Source organism: Rattus rattus, chromosome 15 (genome assembly GCF_011064425.1).
Source record: "Rattus rattus isolate New Zealand chromosome 15, Rrattus_CSIRO_v1, whole genome shotgun sequence".
NCBI classification, from domain to species: Eukaryota; Metazoa; Chordata; class Mammalia; order Rodentia; family Muridae; genus Rattus; species Rattus rattus.
The window spans coordinates 1,072,061-1,091,952 of NC_046168.1; the positions used below are offsets into that span (position 1 = coordinate 1,072,061).

At 38.0% G+C, this 19,892-nt stretch overlaps 1 protein-coding gene and 1 pseudogene across 1 annotated transcript; one reads left to right on the forward strand and one right to left on the reverse strand.

The window, feature by feature from the left end:
• Positions 1-276: 276 nt before the first annotated feature.
• Positions 277-4,975, forward strand: LOC116884716 (protocadherin beta-14). Its single transcript, XM_032885902.1, has one exon. It carries the CDS (start codon positions 1,985-1,987, stop codon positions 4,379-4,381), a length of 2,397 nt encoding a protein of 798 aa, XP_032741793.1. The 5' UTR covers positions 277-1,984; the 3' UTR covers positions 4,382-4,975.
• A 4,003-nt stretch (positions 4,976-8,978) lies between these two features.
• LOC116884836 lies at positions 8,979-9,413 on the reverse strand (annotated as a pseudogene).
• Positions 9,414-19,892: the final 10,479 nt, after the last annotated feature.

Sequence of the window (19,892 nt, forward strand, 5' to 3'; positions counted from 1 at the left end):
TCTTTAAGGGCTTCTTTTTACCTGTGTTGTCCTGTATTTCTTTAAGGGAGATATTTATGTCTGTCTTAAAGTCTTCTATCATCAACATGACATGTGATTTTAAATCCTAATCTTGCTTTTCCCTTGGGTTGGGATATCCAGTATTTGCTGTGGTGGGAGAACTGGGTTCTGATGATGCCAAGTAGTCTTCGTTTCTGTTGTTTAGGTTCCTGTGCTTGCCTCTCTCCATCTGGTTATCTTTGATGTTAGTTGGTCTTTCTGTCTCTGACTGGAGCTTTTCTCTCCTGTGGGCCTGAGAGCTTGTGATCTTTGGAGTGAGAGTGCTCCCGTAAGACCAGCTCTCTCTAGGAGAATTTGGTTTTGAGAGCTGTGGGATAGCCCCTGTTCTGGGTGCAGATGGAGACTGTAAGGGCCAGCAGTCCTTTTTTAAACAAAAATTCTACAAAGAAATGCTCACATTCTCTCTACAACAATGTGCCTTTGCCAATGATTGAAGTTTTATTTTATTTGATTTTAATTACAAATATATGAAACTTTAAAAATATCACTTACTAAGGCATTATCACTTCCATACAGAAAATATCTTTCTACTCATTCTAAATTTTATTGCTGAGAATAAAATCCAGAAAAGCACAGTTTTTGTCTAACAGATTGGGAGTTCAAAGTTATTGTGTTTATATCTATAAATCTCAATTATATCTTCCAAACTTCACTCTCTGCTTTCTCAAGTATCTGTATTTTCTCCTCTAATGTCTATCCATAGGCTTGTTTTATAGGTTATTGTTGCCATATTGTATAAAAATGTTCTTTTCAAATTTCTCTCATAGAAAAGCAAATTGTATCAAGGTGATGTATGGATATTTTACTTTTAATTTACTTAATCAAAGTGGACTAGGAAGCATTTACTCTTTGGGATTCTGGGATACTTGTCCCTCGTGGCACCCTTTTTCTTGGGGGCATTTGTTTCTTTCATTCCTACTATATAGCTCTGGTTGGAACTTCAGTGTTTTTCAATTATACAATTTCCACATCCCAAAAGTTGTACACCTTCTGGTCTCCTATCTATAGCACATAGGACAAAACCCTTCCTGAGAAAGTATCGATTTTACAACATTGATCCCATTGTCTTCTTTGTATTTGAGAAACTACAATTGAACTCTAAGCCAGAACTGACTACTTACAAAGTGAGTGACCATCTCCAGTCAAATTTATTGATCATCACATACAGTGCACAAATGAAGGATAGTTCCAAAGAATGTATACCATAGAGACCAAAACAAACAAACAAACAATAAAAAAAAATCTCCCTTTAGTTACCCTTCAGGAGTTTCAGGCATATTGCCATTTGAAAGTTAAAGACTGTATTTTTTTAAAAAAAAATAATATATTTATTTTAAATAGAAAGAAATTAGTAACTTTTACAATAAAATGAAAACTCCTCGAGAGCAAGAAATTTTGTTTGTTCCTTCATGGTGTTATGGTCAAAAACCAAATGATAACTTGTACAGATACGTTTTAAATGAGCGACTGCCTCTGCAGAGCTTTGTGTACTGAGTTTCTTCCTTCGTGAGAAAGGTATATATTTCTCACACACAACTTAGCTACCTCAAGGCTGCCAAATGAGACTTAGGGGAAAGGAGCAAATAGAACACTTTGACCTAAAAGGAGGGCCACACATTGTAACCTTTACAGTGTACTACGAAAGAAAAATTATCTGAAGTTGTAAAACAGAACGCTTGGTGGCGCTGCAGGCTAAGAAAACTAAAACTTGGCGAATTTGTGACTGTAAAGTCAGAGCCATTTCTTGCTGCTGAGAAAGGAAGCTTTTTACATTTCTGCCGATCGATCCTTTCGGAGAGGCAGATAAGCCGTGTCCAGCAACATTAAAAAAGAAAAGAAGCTCAAATTTATATAGCTAAGATTCCTGAATTGTTCACAAAGCAATTCTTGGAGCATTAACTGCTGCATCCTTTGGAGCAGAGGAATGATGAAGACATCACTCCACAAGGCACCACGGAAAAGGCAAGTGACCGCCATTATCTTTCTGTTACTACTGTGGGAGGCAGGCAGTGCAACTATTAAGTATTCCATTCTGGAGGAGACAGACAGAGGTTCTTTGGTGGGGAACCTAGCAAAAGATTTAGGGCTGAGTTTAAGGGAGTTGGTCATCAGGGGTGCCCAGATTCTTTCCAAAGGGAACAAACAGCTCCTGCAGCTGGAGCAGAAGAGTGGAAATTTGCTCATGAAAGAAAAATTGGATCGAGAGGAGTTATGTGGGAGCACCAACCCGTGCATCCTACCTTTCCAGGTGTTACTGAAGAGCCCAGTGCAATTTATTCAAGGGGAAATACAGCTTCAAGATGTAAATGACCATGCCCCTGAATTCATGGAAGATGAAATTCTCCTTAAAATCATGGAAAACAGCCATCCAGGTGCCACGTTCCCATTGAAAATAGCTCAAGATTTGGATGTGGGGAGCAACACAGTTCAGAACTATACAATCAGCACCAACTCCCATTTCCACGTTCTCACCCGAAATCACAGCGATGGGAGGAAATATCCAGAGCTGGTGCTAGACAAAGCACTGGACCGGGAGAAGCAGGCACAGATTAGATTAACACTCACAGCTCTGGACAGCGGGTCACCTCCCAAGACTGGGACTACTCAGGTTGTCATTGTGGTTCTGGACATTAATGACAATGCCCCTGAATTTGCCCAAGGGCTCTATGAGGTGCAGGTTCAAGAGAACAGCCCTGTGGGCTCCCTTGTCATCACTGTATCCGCAAGAGATTTAGATGCTGGGACACACGGAGAACTCTCCTACTCGCTTTTTCAATCTTCAAATCAAGTTCTTCGGGCTTTTGAAATAAATACAAATACCGGAGAAATTAGAGTAAAAAAACTGTTGGATTTTGAGGAAACTCAGTCTTACCGTATGGAAATCGAGGCCTCTGATGGGGGAGGCCTTTCAGGAAAATGCACAGTAGTAATAAATGTGACAGATGTAAATGACAACGCTCCTGAACTCACCATGTCATTACTGGTCAGCGATATTCCAGAAAACTCCCCTGAAACGGTAGTTGCGGTTTTTGGAATTTCAGATCCAGACTCTGAAGACAATGGAAAAATGGTGTGTTCCATCCAAGACCATCTTCCTTTCCTCTTGAAACCTAATGAAGAAAACTTCTACACGTTGGTAACTGAAAGAGCACTGGACAGAGAGAGCAGAGCTGAGTACAACATCACCATCACAGTCACTGACATGGGCACACCCAGGCTCACAACCCGGCACACCATAACAGTGCAGGTGTCTGACATCAACGACAATGCCCCCGCCTTCACCCAAACCTCCTACACCATGTTCGTCCGTGAGAACAACAGCCCCGCTCTGCACATAGGCACCATCAGTGCCACAGACTCAGACTCAGGATCCAATGCCCACATCACCTACTCGCTGCTGCCGCCTCGAGACCCACAGCTGGCCCTCGACTCACTCATCTCCATCAATGCAGACAATGGGCAGCTGTTCGCGCTCAGGGCGCTGGACTATGAGGCGCTGCAGGCCTTCGAGTTCCGCGTGGGTGCCACAGACCGAGGCTCACCCGCGCTCAGCAGCCAGGCACTGGTGCGCGTGGTGGTGCTGGACGACAATGACAATGCGCCCTTCGTGCTCTACCCGCTGCAGAACGCCTCTGCGCCCTTCACTGAGCTGCTGCCCAGGGCTGCAGAACCCGGATACCTGGTCACCAAGGTGGTAGCTGTGGACCGCGACTCTGGCCAGAATGCCTGGCTGTCATTCCAGCTGCTCAAGGCCACGGAGCCTGGGCTGTTTAGTGTGTGGGCACACAATGGCGAGGTGCGCACCACCAGGATGCTGAGCGAGCGCGATGTGCCCAAGCACAGGCTGCTGCTGCTGGTAAAGGACAATGGAGATCCTCCGCGCTCTGCGAGTGTCACTCTGCATGTGTTGCTGGTGGATGGTTTCTCTCAGCCTTACCTGCCTCTGCCAGAGGTGGCTCACGATCCTGCACAAGAAGAAAATGCGCTGACACTCTACCTGGTCATTGCTTTGGCCTCTGTGTCTTCTCTCTTCCTCCTGTCTGTGCTGCTGTTCGTGGGGGTGAGGCTGTGCAGGAGGGCCAGGGAGACCTCCCTGGGTGGCTGCTCTGTGCCTGACGGACACTTTCCTGGCCACCTGGTGGATGTCAGCGGTACAGGGACTCTATCCCAGAGCTACCAGTACGAGGTGTGTCTGACAGGAGGTACTGGAACAAATGAGTTTAAATTTCTTAAACCAGTACTTCCCAACTTCTTGAATGATGAAGGTTACAGGAACACGGAGGAGAATTCCAATTTTAGGGATTGTTTGGGGTTTAGCTAGAAATCACACCTTGGCCTCATGTGATGTATATCCACTGATGCTTTTATAATTTCAGTCATGGAAAGAGGTCTGTACTAGCGAGATACTGATAGTCATATTTGTAGCTGTTTCAGATTGTCGAGTATTCCTTGCAATTTTTTTTGCTAGCCATCTTTCCCTCAAGTACACAATGTAGGTGCAAAACGTTCGTGGACTTGTATTTATCACATAAAAAAGGTTTAATAATTAAGAGATATTTTCAGGTTCCTGGTTTCTGAGCATGTGCATTGATTTCTTGTAATCAAAGAACTCGTGTCTCAAAACTTATTGCTAAGATGGATTTAACGCTATTGTAAATGATGGCTTTCAGTTTTAAAAAACAATTTTCAATCCTGAAATGGTGTGTGTGTGTGTGTGTGTGTGTGTGTGTGTGTGTGTGTGTGTGTGTGTGTGTGTGTGAGCTTCTAAATCCTATGGCTCTGTTGGCTGATTCTGAGATCCCTATTTTCTTTCTTGAAATGAACCATTATGTAATCAGGATTATGTTTCTAAACTAAGTATTTCTTTCCAAATAGATAAAAGTTAATTAAACTGTCTTTTAACATTCTGAAAAACTTGGTCTGTTATATCAAAAAATGGTGGACTTATTAGTACACTTGCGGCTAGTTTTCTATAAATGGCTTAGGTATGTAAATAGTGATTCTCATTCTTTTAACATGAAGTATGCACCATGTGATTAATACGTACACAGTAGATACAAAGAAGACACATTTGTTTGCTTGAACAAGAAAATTTCCACTGAGTCAGTAGTGTTCTAAAACACATGTGCTGGAGCTTGAGGTCTATTTAGCTCAGTGAAAACCAATCAGGTGTTCATCGTGCAGGATGCTCAGGACCAAATAGAAAAAAGTAGGGAAGCTCTTCATATGAAAGTAAATAAGATTTTAATTAACAAATGAGATCAGTTCTCAAAAAGAGAATTACAATAAGCTTTAAACATCTAATTAAGCCTATCAGGGACTGGAAAGATGACTTCAGAGGAAATATTCTTCTAAGGACCCCAGTTTAGTTCTCAGCACCAGTGTCTGGTAGCGCACAAACAGACTTTAGTTTTGGCTTCAGAAAGAGCTCCATTGCCCTCTTTTGGTGTCCATGTATAGCCACGTGCATAAAACTGATACCAGTATGAATTAAATTATGATTGAAATAGTTGGTGAAGCCCAGTAGCCATTTGGTCTTTGGCCCTTTTTTTTTTTCCGAAGAGAGAGTTCTAAATAACTGACTCCTATTATTGGCCTGTTAAGTTTCTTCAGGATTGTGTCTGGGCTATAAAATTAGTTGCCAGATGCCTGTTGGTCATATTTCACTACCCTTTGTGTTTTTGTGGTATTGGTTGCAATGTCTCCATTTTCATCTCTGAATTTTTTTTAATTTTTAGTCTATCATACTGTTTGTCGGATTTTTTGGTTTTTGGGTTTTTGAGGAGTTGTTGTTGTTGTTGTTGTTGTTGTTGTTGTTTGGAACAGGCTGTTGCTGCTGTTGTTGTTCCTCTTTTCTGTATTATTCAGCATCTTAGTTCCTTGTTTCTGCCCTACTAATTACTTTTGTCTCTTAACTTTGAACTTGGTTCATTCTTGTTCTGTTGTCCTTTGAAACACAGGGGCAGATGGTTTATTTCAGAGCTTGCTTCTTTGAGTGGCATTGATGTCTACAGATTTCCCTCTTGGTACTGCTTTTCCGAATCTCATTGGTCTCCGTGTGGTGTGTGGCCATTTTCGTTTGTTTGATAGGATATTTTGGACTTGATTTCATTATTTGATTAATTGATTGCTCAAAGTAGGTTGCTTAGTGTTAATTTTTTCTATTTCATTCTTTTTAAGATGTGATCTCATTGTGTACCCTAGGGTGTTCTGAACCCACTTTAATGGCCAGGTTGGCACTGAAGCTGTCATCTCATCTCATTCTGGTGGATGGTGGACTCCATGCTGGTGTCAGCACACAAAGCTTAGATTTTATTGCCTTTGTCCTAATTACTATATTTTGTCTTTATTTTTACCAGAATGTAGCAGATCTTCTCCATTTACTTTCTAAATTTTCTATTTTTCTGATTAAAATTTCAGTCTCTGATATCATATTTTTGCTTTCAAGCAGCTCATTTTTGTTCTGTGAATATTTCTTTTCCTTTCAGGCTTTAAGATTTAAAAATTTTGTGAGATTTAATTAATATGTGATTATTTTCCAATGATTGATATATATACATATATATTCACTATCAAAATTGTGAATGTTTCCATCACTCCTAAAATGAACTTGGTGTCCATTAACAGAGAGCACAGAGAGAGAGAGAGCGAGAGAGAGAGACCACTATAGTCCAAGGTAAACTGCTAAGCAATTTTCTATCTCTTTTAATTTTTTTAGTCTGTACATTTCATATGCATGAAATTGTGTATGTAGCATTGTGGATCTCGATCCTTCCACTTATAACATTTTCAAGGTCCATCATTTTATGAGATATATAAGTACTTTATTCATTTTTATTATTCATTCTATTGTATGAATGTACCATACTTTTCTCATTAGATATGGGAAACTTTGCATATTCTAAGCAATGATAATATAAGTTTTTGTTTGCACACATGTTTTCAATTCTTTTGGCATATGCTTATGATTAGAATTACTGAGTTACAAAGACTAGATCTTTTGAATTGCTGTCAAATTATTTTTCAAAGAGAGTGCCACTTGACATTCTTACCAACAATGCACAGAAAATCAAATTTTCCATATCCCGTTTTCTTTTTTATTGTTGTCATTCTATATATGTGAAGCAAACTCTTACTGTGGCTTGATTTGCAGTTTCAAAATGACTAATAGTGTTGAGCGTATTTCCATTAGCTTATTGTCTATTTAAGTATTGAATGAAGACATTCCTACATGTTGAATTGTAATAATAGTATACAGCCTAAACTAGAGCCTTATAATATAATTTAGGAACATTTTATGAACAAATCTCTCATTTTTTGTTATCATTTTACTTTGTTCATAATGTCCTTTGAAGAAAAATTTATTTTGGTAAACTCAATAGTCTAAATTTTCTTGGGTGGTTTGTACTTCAAGTGAAAATCATGAAGATTATGCTGGTTTTTTTCTAATAGCTTCTTAATTTTAGCCCTTGAACTTGAGGTCCATATTTTATAACACCATTTATAGTTTTAGGCTTTAAGTGTATATTGCTCATTTCTTTGTGGTGTTCTATTGTTTTATTACAGAAATTGGGGATTTTCTAATACTTCTGAAAGTATTAATTTTAAGTTTTAAAAGTACTTCTAAATGCATCTTTTTATTTCAGTTATTATGCTTTTATTTATACCATGTGACAGACTCTCCTTATCACATCTTTTGGATGACTGTTTTTATTGCTTTTATAGGATTAAAATGCCTACTAGATATCCGGTGTTTGTTGGGACTAGTTGAGTGGTGAACCTTAACTTACTGGGAGATAATTTGTTTTCTGACCAAAAATCAATATCTGTAAGTTTTCTCATGGACCCATTTTATTCTCCAGAGAAGAAGTTAGAAATGAAATCAGTGTACAAGATGGAAGGAATTAAAAAATTGGCACCTGGTACTTTGAACTTCTTGGCATAAAAGAAGTACTGATAATCAATGTGTAGAATTTTCAAACATCTCCACACTAAAACCTAATTCATATCCTTACTTTTGCTGGTATTTCTCAATACCTCAGCCAAGAGCTTTGCCATTTTCTGACACCCAGAGGGAAAAATGGTACATAGCTTTATCTGACAGAGAAGGGAAGGCCAGTTCCTTATAGAGATTTTCAGTCATTCTCTCTCTCTCTCTCTCTCTCTCTCTCTCTCTCTCTCTCTCTCTCTCTCTCTGTATCTCTCTCAACCTTCAGTTTAAATCATTAACTTAGCCAAATTTGATTTCCATATTATTAATATCATTCTTAATAGAGCTGAAAATAATGGAATGTGTTAGTTACCACTTGTTTGTATTCTTTGACCATTCCAAAAATATAGTGGTTTTCTCTGAAGTCTACTCCTTTTATTATTACAAGTTCATATTACAAATCATTCTTTTTATCATTACAAGTCCATTTATTTTAACACACTGCTATTTAAACAAGGATTAAGGAGATTAAGGAGAAAATCAAGATGAACTGATAAACTCAAATTGAAATAAATCCCCATTTTCCTCATCCAGAATCATCCACATTATTTCAAATCTTGTTTCATTTAAACAGAGGTAGACCTTCAAGGTAAAGTATTTGAGTTCTCTCATGACTGACAAGTGTGGTTTAGCTGGGTATAAAATTCTTCAGTCAACTTCCTTAAAGTGGATGCTGAGAAATAAAAGTCCAGTCCTCTAAAAAAGCAGCAAGTATTCTTAACCACTGAATCATCTCTCCAGCCTCTCCTCAAAGAGTTTTCAATGCATTTTATTGAGTACACTGGAAGAACACAAGTGGGCTGTAACTGTAGTACCACTTGTATGTTATGTAAATGGGGCAAGGGATATCTTTCTATGTGCAGATGATTAACTTTCTTTCTTTTTACTACTTAAGCAGTCTCTAATGAAAGCCATGTATGAGCTGTCTTTACTCCTGCATCTTCTCGACCATTTCTTCTTTGTATTTACCCTTCTACTTTCCTACTTGTTGGGACTTGGCTTTGCTCTCTAGGATCTTCTTGCAGTCCTTGTCCAGACTTAGTCTGGTGATAACCACCTTGATGGAGTGAATGCTCACATGGACAGTTGTGCCATTAGCCTTCTCTTGCTGACTCATTCAATGTAGATGACATATTTCTTCCTCGACACTTGGACCACTTTGCCAAATTGCTGGCCTTTGTAGTGTCCTCAAACAACTTGAAATTCATCATCCTTTCAAATGGGCATAGACTGTACATTATACTTCTGTCTCAATTCTTTGGAAAGAGGGGAAGATATGTTCTTCCTCTGAATGTGAGAAGGTGCACTGAAATGCCATTGTTGTTCTTGTTCAGTCAGAAGTTACAAAGTGATCGAACTTCATTTTGGCAGCTGTGATTCAGCAATGGCCACAAAAGGAAAGAGGATAAGCTTTATTTTAATGTAGCTCCAAGATATATAATTTGTGTTGTGGGAAGGGATTCAGTCCATATTGTCTGTATATATCTAGGATGTTAGTATAAGCTACAGTGAATGTAGCTTCCAGTTCTAATCTAAGTCTCAATAAAAGGCTCTGGGCTACATGCCTCTCTGCATTGCCATTACAGTCTGGTCTGGCCTGGCCTGGATTCCATCATCATTCCCATGAGAGTCTGGACATTTTAGGGAGACAGAATAGTCAGTACAAATGTGCCTTTGAGATATGGGTAAAGGCAATTGTCACCAAGCCTGAGAACCTGAGTTTGATCTGCAGGTCTTGCAAATAATGACAGACTCCTTGCATGTTGTCTCTGACAGCCACTCAAGTACAGTGGCATTATGAGTGAGCACACTCAAACCATAGCCCAAACTAGGAAGACTGGCAACTGATCAACCTCACTACTTTTCCAGAGTGAGGAGAGATGAAACCCAACCTGGGTTTCTGGTCAACCTTATTTTTTGGAAGGAGAGGGGAGAGGAGAGGATAGATGGAGAGAAAAGAAAGAACAAGAAGTTAAAAAGTATAATGATAACCAGGGCTTCAAAGGACAACTGGAACATCTTGTTACATGCCAAAAGCAAGTGGAGATTAAATCAGGCCCAGACAACTAATCGATTTTACTCCTCAGGAGGAGAGGGAGATGAAGGGAAAAAAACCTCTTCCGTTATTCTTGATATCAAATATATTAGTTTTTCCATGATAGTTTCTTCATGTATCTATAGTTGTCTAAACTTTAACCTTAAGTAGTTTATTTCAATAAATACTCATGTATATTCATTAATTCTTTTCTGTTTGCTGAATTGTTATCTGTTCTTGAACAGTATAGATTAGGTGAATCATTGATCCCAAATTGCTTTCCCTCACAAGATTCCTGTTATATTATGTGTAAAATGTTTCTCAGAGGCCAGGAGCTTCCCTGTTCTTGACTTATAGGTAACTTTCTCTTTTTCCATGATAAAACCATGAAAGTATCTTGCCACTCAGTTCATCCCCACAATTGAATATCTTCCTGTTAGAGTTAGTATTAACTGTCATTTGGCAAGATATAGACTCAGGATACAAGCCTTCTGGTACAACTGTAAGGTGTCACATATGTTATATGGGTTAAGTAAGCCTTGGAGCACTCCTGTTGGGAAAGTATCTCCTTGTTTGGCTTGGTTTAGTTTGGTTTTCCAAGATAGGGTTTCTCTGTGTAGCATTGGCTCTCCTGGAACTTTCAGGAATCTGCCTGCCTCTGCCTCCTGAGTGCTGGGATTAAAAGTGCACCACCAATTCTGAGATGAAAGATTATCTTGATTGCATTAATTGAGACAGGAAAGCCTGCCCACTGTGAGCACAATTCTGTGCCTGGGATCCTGGATTGGGTAAATGAGAAAACAGAGCTGAACTTCAGTGGGTTTTTTTGTCATTCCTGTCTGCTTGCTAACTGGATGTCATATGACCAGAAGCTCCAAACTCCTGCCATCTGACTGCCTTGCCATAATGGACAAAAATATACAACTATGAGCCTGAATAAATACTTTCTCCCCTAAAGTTGCTTTTGTCAAGGTATTCCATCACAGCAACACTGAAGTACCTATAAGGGTTCATTCTCTGTTTGAAGATTACTGCCATTTCTTTTATAATAAATATTCATTCATTCTTGGGGTTGCCACTTCACTAACTGACCATCTCCCCAACCTCATTCATTTATTTTTATGACTATGTGTTATCTGTATGTGCACAGAATGTGTGCAAAGCTCATGAAGACCAGAAGAGCCTTGAACTTCCTGGAATTGGAGTTACATATGTTTATTTGTGAGTCATCTAATGGGGGTACTCAGAACTGAATCCAAATCCTCATGAAGGGAGAAAAGCTCTTACACTGAGCCATCATCCCAGACACCTAGGATTTCAGTCTTGGAACTGAGTATATCCTTTCACCATAATCCATACAGATATTCTTCACATATACTATTTATATGGTAAGTATAATTGTTTGATAATTTGCCTGATATTTCCATGGTCTGATGTTGCATGGTGGGGAGGGGGCATTTATCTTTTTATAATTTATGCTGTCTTTGTTTCTTTGTATTATATGTGCAGTTGTTTGTCTTTTATCAGATGTATTTGTGGTGTATCTATAGACAGGTTTACTATTCCATCCTTCAACCTGGATTTTTACTTGTTTCAGCTAGGATACTGAAAATTGTGTAAATAGGGATTTACCACCAGTAATTTCACCACAAAAAGTTTATGACTAGAAGAGTCTTACAACTTACCTATATTATTCAAACATATGTGTACACAAGAACCAATCTGTGACTACAAATTTTGGGGATATTTTCCTTTTATTCTTGTCTTTTTATGAACTTGACAAATCAAATCTCCCTTCTGTGCCTTTCTGTAGAGTCCTTCCTTTGGCAAGCTTAGAAAAATATGCACTGTATACATAAATTACTTAGTACTGTTATCTTAATTACGTTTTACAACTTATTTTGTGTACATACCAACGTTTAAACACATGTATTACCTATGTATTTTGATGGCACAGGACAACTTAAAGGAGTCAGCTTGCTCCATCCACCATGTGGTTCCTGGGATTTAAACTCAGGTTGTCAGCCCTTATGACAGGCACCTTTGCTGGATAAACCATTTTGCCAGACCTATGTTTAGTTTACTTATCTTAGTAAACTTAAAAATTACACAAGTTTAGAGTAATATCATTACTTGGGAGTCAGATGTAAGAGGATCAAGAGTTCAAGGTCATTCTGAGCTACACAGCAAATCTGAGGTCTGGTCTAGAAAAGATCTTGGCTCCAAAGAATCTCAAATAAAATGACATACAAATGCATTGCTTTTCATAAAATATTTGCTCACTATTTAAAATATTTGATCTTTTCATTGTTAACACTGCGATAATATAACTTAGAATATGTGAGCCAATTTTCTTTATTAAAACATATAATCAATCTTGGTAGCATATACTGATAATCCATACACATTGGAGGGTGGGACGAAGTTCACTGGAAGAACTGGACAGTCATATGTGAAAAATTATCCTGAATTGGTTGCTAATGCTCCTGAGGTCCTAGTTCTCAATGCATAGCATTGCAGACATAGTACAAAGACAGAGAAGGTGATACTGCAGCTCTTAGCAAGAAAGTTCTGTACAATATCCTCTTCTGCCTCCTCAATTCAAACCCAGACCTATTGGCTATGCAGAGAAACACTGACTTGATTGTGTAATTCATTCACATCTTTCTGAACTTGTGAATCAACAGCAGCGGTGAAGAAATGACTTCGCCTTTCTGGTGAAGTTTATGTGAAGGAATGACATTCTTCAACAATTTACATCTACAACAATTCAAAGGTGTTTAGGAGGGTTTAAGCTGCCTCCTCCTATGAAAACACTTCCACAGAGTACACTTTGACCTTAGAAATAACTTAGAATGGAATCGTTCCTTGGTGTCTTTTCTTTTTCTTTTTTTTTTTTTTTTTTTTGTTTTTTGCGGGGGGCCGAACCCCGGGCCTTTCGCTTTCTTGGCAAGTGCTCTACCACTGAGCCAAATCCCCAACCCCCTTGGTGTCTTTTGGACTACGCTTTCAGCAAAATAAGAATTCCTTCATGTTGTTGTAATTAAATAAAAAAAATGAAAAAGTAAAAATAAAAACGGTAAATGTTTTTCTCTCGGTGTTTTACCCTGCTAGGGTTCCACACCTCAGTGCCCCAGATATCTGCTGGATATCTTGGCGGAAACACAGCCCAGCCACACACTTTCTTACACTGAGACTCTTACATAAAAGAACACACCACACAATAATCTTAGATCCAATTGGTAGGATATAATTGCCCACTTAAACATACAAAGCCCGGTACCATCCATCCCTTGCACCTTTTATTTGCCAGGTCTCCAGCTTCTCCTTCTCCCACAACGACTCCTCGCTACTCCCCTCTCTCTCTCTCTTTTCTTTACTCACTCTCCCAAATATATCAACTCTTCCTTTCTTTAGTTTCTCCTTCTCTTACAACGACTCCTAGCTTCTCCCCTCTCTCCATCTCCTGTCTCCTCTAACTCTTCTCAGTTCCCCATTGTGTTTCTAAACTGTCTTTACTCACTCTCCCAAATATATCAACTCTTTCATGCTTTAGTTTCTCTTTCTCTTACAACGACTCCTAGCTTCTCCCCTCTCTCCATCTCCTGTCTCTTCTAACTCTTCTCAGTTCCCCATCCTGTCTCTAAACCGTCCCCTTTTTCTCCTAGCTTCCTTCTCTTCCCCCTCACTCTCTCAACTGTTCCATCCTCTCCCCCTCCTGCTCAGGTTCCACTGGCTCAACTGTCGCCAACTGTCCTCTCTCAACCTATTTTCTGAATCTAATCCCCCTCTTGCTCCTGACTTTTCCCTCTGTCCAAATCTCACGCTCTTGCCTTTATTTAACAAATTCAGAGAAAATTTCAAGGCAAACCACAACATTTTCAGATATCAAATGCACCCATAATATAGAGATATAATCAAATAACAACCAATCTGACCTGGGTGACTTATTCAACTCTATCTATACCTACTAGATACTTAAAGTAAGGCAAAGGTCAGCTCTGAGTAGGTATGACAAAACTGATAATCTGACCAAAATATGTAACATTCACTACTCATGTGGACATGTGAGCTATAAATTATACTTCCCAACTTTTCCCACAGTTGATTGCTGTTTAACAACTAAGTTATGGCCATGGCATGTTCAGGGATGTTTTATTTTTAAAGAAGAGGTGGACTTGCTTCCCTTTAGTTACTGCTATAAGCAGAGATGTAGAAGCTGGTTATGAGGCAGCTATCCTGTTCTAAAAAGATATTCTGAAGTTGTCAAATCAATAATGGAATAATAATAGATCCCAAAGATATCCAAGAGTTATTTTTCAGACTTTGCTTTTAAGAGAGAAAAACAAAACTCATATATTATGCTTTTAAAATAATATGATATTTATTATTTCAGGAATTTGCTGTATGATTTTTTCTGGAGAGATGGGAACTAATTTCTACTCTCTCCAGAAAGAAACTCAATGCCTGACTAAAGAAACAATTCTGTCAAACTCTACTTAGGAGAACCAATAAGTTTAATGGAGTTCCAGAACCAAACTTCCCAAAAGTTGGTGATGACTCCTAAAAGATAAATTACTGAAGCTCCTTCCTCAACTTGCAAGAAGTTTGACTCAAGAGGATTTTCTATCTCCTTGCAACTTTTCTTTAGCTTATATATTCTTGGGGAGGGCCACTGGGAATGTTGTAACTTCCTGAGCAAGTTTTAAAACTTTCACGACCTTCCTTAATCTTATAAGTCAAATATTTCAACTTGGAGAAAACAGCTACACAGCAGTGCCAGTCAATAGATGAACAGATAAAGAAAAATGTTATGTATGCATATATTAGTATTAGTTAGCCAAAAAGAATGAAATGGTGCTCCCTACAAAAAAGTGGAATTAGAGATCGACAAGGTAGAAATACTGTGGGTAAATAAACCACAGTAAAAAAGTGAAAAAGACAAGTATTACCTGCTTTGTCACTGACAAAGAATCTTGGGTATCTTTTACTTTAAGGACATATAAGTACAATGGGAAAGGTAGTCATTACTTTTCTCATTGTCACAACAAACTAACTGACAAAAGCAACTTAAAGAACAATGGTTTGGTTCTGTCTGTGAGTATAATCCATCATGGTGGAGAAGTCACAGCAATCAGAGCATGAAGGTCACAGACACAGAGAAGACAGAGGTGGATGCTTCTGGTCACCTTTCTCATTTTTATTCAATCTGGGAACACAGCCCAGGAAATAATGACACCCACATTTATGGTGTATCTTCCCACTTAGAGTAACTCAATATAGACACTCCACCACAGTCAAATTATGGGTCCTTGAATGACTGCTGTGGGGAGAATTGCATAGAATTGTGTAGAACATGTGATAAGAGAACTAACTATAAGCCTTTGAACTGTGAAAGGGTTAAGTGATATTTATTTGATACTGAAATATAATATAAACATAGCATTCTTCAATGAAAATCTCCACTCCTCTAGTCCTACCCAATCCTTTACATTTTTCACTCTGTACTTTTAGGGGGAATGCGGTAGAAAACAGGAAGTTCATGTCACGGGAGCTCAAGCCTCTCATTCAAGTGCTCAAAGGTGGAGGCAGGATCAGCCTTGGCTACACACAAGGCATCTCGACCTCTTTCTCAAAATTCTATCCTCCAAAAAAGAAATAAGTTGAACATAAAAATAAAATAAAAATATAGACCATAAATGACCAAAAAGTACATAAGAATGAAAAGAGTAAAGATGGACAGAAAATTAAAATAAATAGGTAAAGAGTGACCTCCATCACTGGAATACTTCTGGTTCATCTTACTATGGCAGTAAAAGCAATCGCTATCAATCTACTCAGGATTACCACTCTGCTCTTTAATCTTTTAAGTTGATTTACTTAAAACGCTTGGGCTGGGAATGTGGCTCAGTGGTAGCAAACATGGATGAAGTCCTGAAATCAAACACTTGCACTTGGAAAAATAAATTTTTCAAATGAATAAAATAGAAGTCAAGGTTGTCCCATAGCCCTTCAGGCCTAAAGCCTGCCAGGAGAGAGCTGGTCTCACAGTAGTGTTCTCACTCCTAAGATCACAGGTTCACAGGACTACAGGAGGGACAAGTTCCATTCGGAGACAGCAAGACCAACTAACACCAAAGATAACCAGGTGGTGAGAGGCAAGCACAAGAACCTAAGCAAGAACAAACACTACTTGGCATCATCAGAACCAAGTTCTCCCATAACAGCAAGTACTGGGTATCCCAACACACCAGAAAAGCAAGATTTGGATTTAAATCACATCTCAGTATGATGATAGAGGACTTTAAGAAGAATATAAATAACTCCCTTAAAGAAATACAAGACAACAGGTAAACAAGTGGAAGCCCTTAAAGAGGAAACACAAAGATCCCTTAAAAGAGTTACAAAAAACACAACCAAACATGTGAAAGAATTTAACAGAACCATGCAGGATCTAAAAATGGACACAAAAACAATGAAGAAATCACAAAGAGAGGCAGCCCTGGAGATAGAAAACCTAGGAAGGAGATCAGGAATCATAGATGCAAGCATCACCAACATAATACAAGAGATTGAAGGGAGAATCTCAGGGGCAGAAGATTCCATAGAAAACATTAACATAATAGGCAAAGAAAATACAAAAAGCAAAAAATTCCTAACCCAAAACATCAAGGAAATCTAGGACACAATGAGAAGACCAAACCTATGGAGAATAGGTATAGAAGAGAGCAAAGATTCCCAACTTAAAGGGCCAGTAAATATCTTCAACAAAATTATACAAGAAAACTTCTCTAACATAAAGAAAGAGATGCCCATGAACACGTAAGAAGCCTACAGAACTTCAAATAGATTGGACCAGAAAAGAAATTCCTCCTGTCACATAATAGTCAAAACACCAAATGCACAAAACAAAGGAAGAATAATAAAAGTGGTAAGGGAAAAAAGGTCAAGTAATACATAAAGGCAGACCTATCAGAATTAACCAGACTTCTCACCAGAGACTATGAAATCTAGGAGATGCTGGGCAGATGTCATACAGAACCTAAGAAACACAAATGCCAGCCCAGGCTACTATATCCAGCAAAATTCTCAATTGACATAGATGGAGAAACAAAGATATTCCATGAAAAAAACAAATTTACACACTATCTTTCCATAAATCCAGCCCTACAAAGATAGTAGATGGAAAAGTCCAACACAGGGAGGGAAACTACACCCTAGAAAAAGCAAGAAAGTCATCTTTCAAGAAACCCTAAAGAAGATAGCTAAACAAGCATAATTCCAACTCTAAGAGCAAAAATAACAGAAAGGAACAATCACCGTTACTTAATATCTCTTAACAACAATGGACTCAATTCCCCAATAAAAAAACATAGGCTAACTGACTGGATACATAAATAGGATCTAGCAATTTGCTACATACAAGAAACATGCCTCAGTGACAAAGACAGACACTACCTAAGAGTAAAAGGCTGGAAAATATTTTCAAGCAGATAGTCCAAAGAAACAAGCTGGAGTAGCTATTCTAATATTGAATAAAATAGGCTTTCAATGAAAAGTTATGAAAAAAGATAAGGAAGGACACTTCATGATCATCAAAGGAAAAATGTGAACATCTATGCTTCAAATGCAAAGGAAATCACATTCACAAAAGAAACTTTACTAAATCTCAAAGCATACATTTCACCACACCCAATAATAGTGGGAAACTTCAACACCCAATTCTCATCAATGGAGAGATCAAAGAAACAGAAACTAAACAGAGACACAGTGAAACTAACAGAAGTTATAAACCAAATGGATTTAACAGTTTCTATAGACCATTTCATCCCAAAATAAAAGAATATTTCTTCTTCTCAGCACTTCATGGTACCTTCTCCAAAACTGACCATATAATCAGTCAAAAAACTGGCCTCAATAGATACAAGAAATAATCCCATGCACCCTATCAGATCACCATGGATTAAGGCTGATCTTCAATAACAACAACAAAAGAAAACTGAAGCCCACAGACATATGGAAGCTAAACAATGTTCCACTCAATGACAACTAGGTCAAGGAAGAAATAAAGAAAGAAATTAAAGACCTTTTAGAATTGAATGAAAATGAAGGCACAACATACCCAAAATTATGGGACATAATGAAAGCACTGCTAAAAAGAATACTCATAGCTCTGACTGCCTCCAAAAAGAAACTGGAGAGAGCATACACTAATAGATTTACAGCATACCTGAAAGCTCTAGAACAAAGAGAAGCAAATATACCCAAGAAGAGTAGAAGGCAAGAATTAATCAAACTCAGGGATGAAATCAACCAAGTACAAACAAAAAGAACTACACAAAGAATCAACAAAACCAGGAGCTGGTTCTTTGAGAAAATCAACAAGATAGAGAAACCCTTAGCCAGACTAACCAGAGGTCATGGAGAGAGTATCCAAATTAACAAAATCAGAAGTGAAAAGGGAGACATAACTACAGAATCTAAGGAAATTCAAAAAAATCAGGTCCTACTACAAAAGCCTATATTCAACAAAACTGGAAAATCTCGATGAAATGGGCAATTTACTAGACAGATACAAGATACCAAAAATCAGGATTAGATAAACCATCTAAACACACCTATAACATCTAAAGAAATAGAAAAAAGTCATTAAAAGTCTCCCAAACAAATAAAAGCCCATGACCAGATGGGTTTAGTAAAGAATTGTATCAGATCTTCTATTATCAATACTCTCCAAACAATTCCACAGAATAGAAACAGAAGAAACACTACCCAATTCCTTCTATGAAACTACAATTATGCTTAAAAATAAACAACACAAAAACCCTACAAAGAAAGAGAACTTTAGACCAATTTCCCTTATTGGTATTGACACAAAAATACTCAATAAAATTATTACAAACAGCATCCAAGAACACATCAAAATGATCATCCATCATGATCAAGTAGGTTTCATCCCAGGAATGCAGGGATGATTCAATATATGGAAATCTATAAATGTAATCCACTATGTAAACAAACTCAAAGAAAAAAAACACATGATCATCTCATTAGAAGCTGAGAAACCATTTAACAAAATTCAACATCCCTTCATGATAAAAGTCTTAGAATATCTGGAATTCAAGACTCATGCCTAAACATAGTTAAAACAGTATACAGCAAACCAGAAGCTGACATCAAAGTAAATGGAGAGAAACTTGAAGCAATCCAACTAAAATCAGGGACTAGATAGAGCTGCCCACTCTCCCTTATTCAATATAGTACTCAGAGTCTTAGCCAGGGCAATCAGGGAAAAAAGGAGATCAAAAAAAGAAATACAAATTGGAAAAGAAAAACTCAGAATATCACTACTTGCAGATAATATGATAGTATACCTAAGTAACCCCAAAAGTTCCACCAGAGAACTACTAAGCTGATAAACAACTTCAGCAAAATGTCTGGATATAAAATTAACTCAAAAGAATCAGTAGCCTTCCTCTACTCAAAGGATAAACAGGCTGAGAAAGAAATTAGGAAATGACACCATTCACAGTAGTCATAAATAACATAAAATACCTCAGTGTGACTCTAACCAAGGAAGTGAAAGATCTGTATGTCAAGAACTTCACGTCTGTGAAGAAAGAAATCAAAGAAGATCTCAGAAGATGGAAAGAGCTCCCATGCTCATGGATCAGCAGGATTAATATAGAAAAACTGACCAAAGCAATCTATAGATTCAATACAATCTTCATGAAAATTCCAACTCAATTCTTCAAAGATTAGAAAGAGCAATTCTCAAATTTATTTGGAATAAAGAAAAACTCAGGA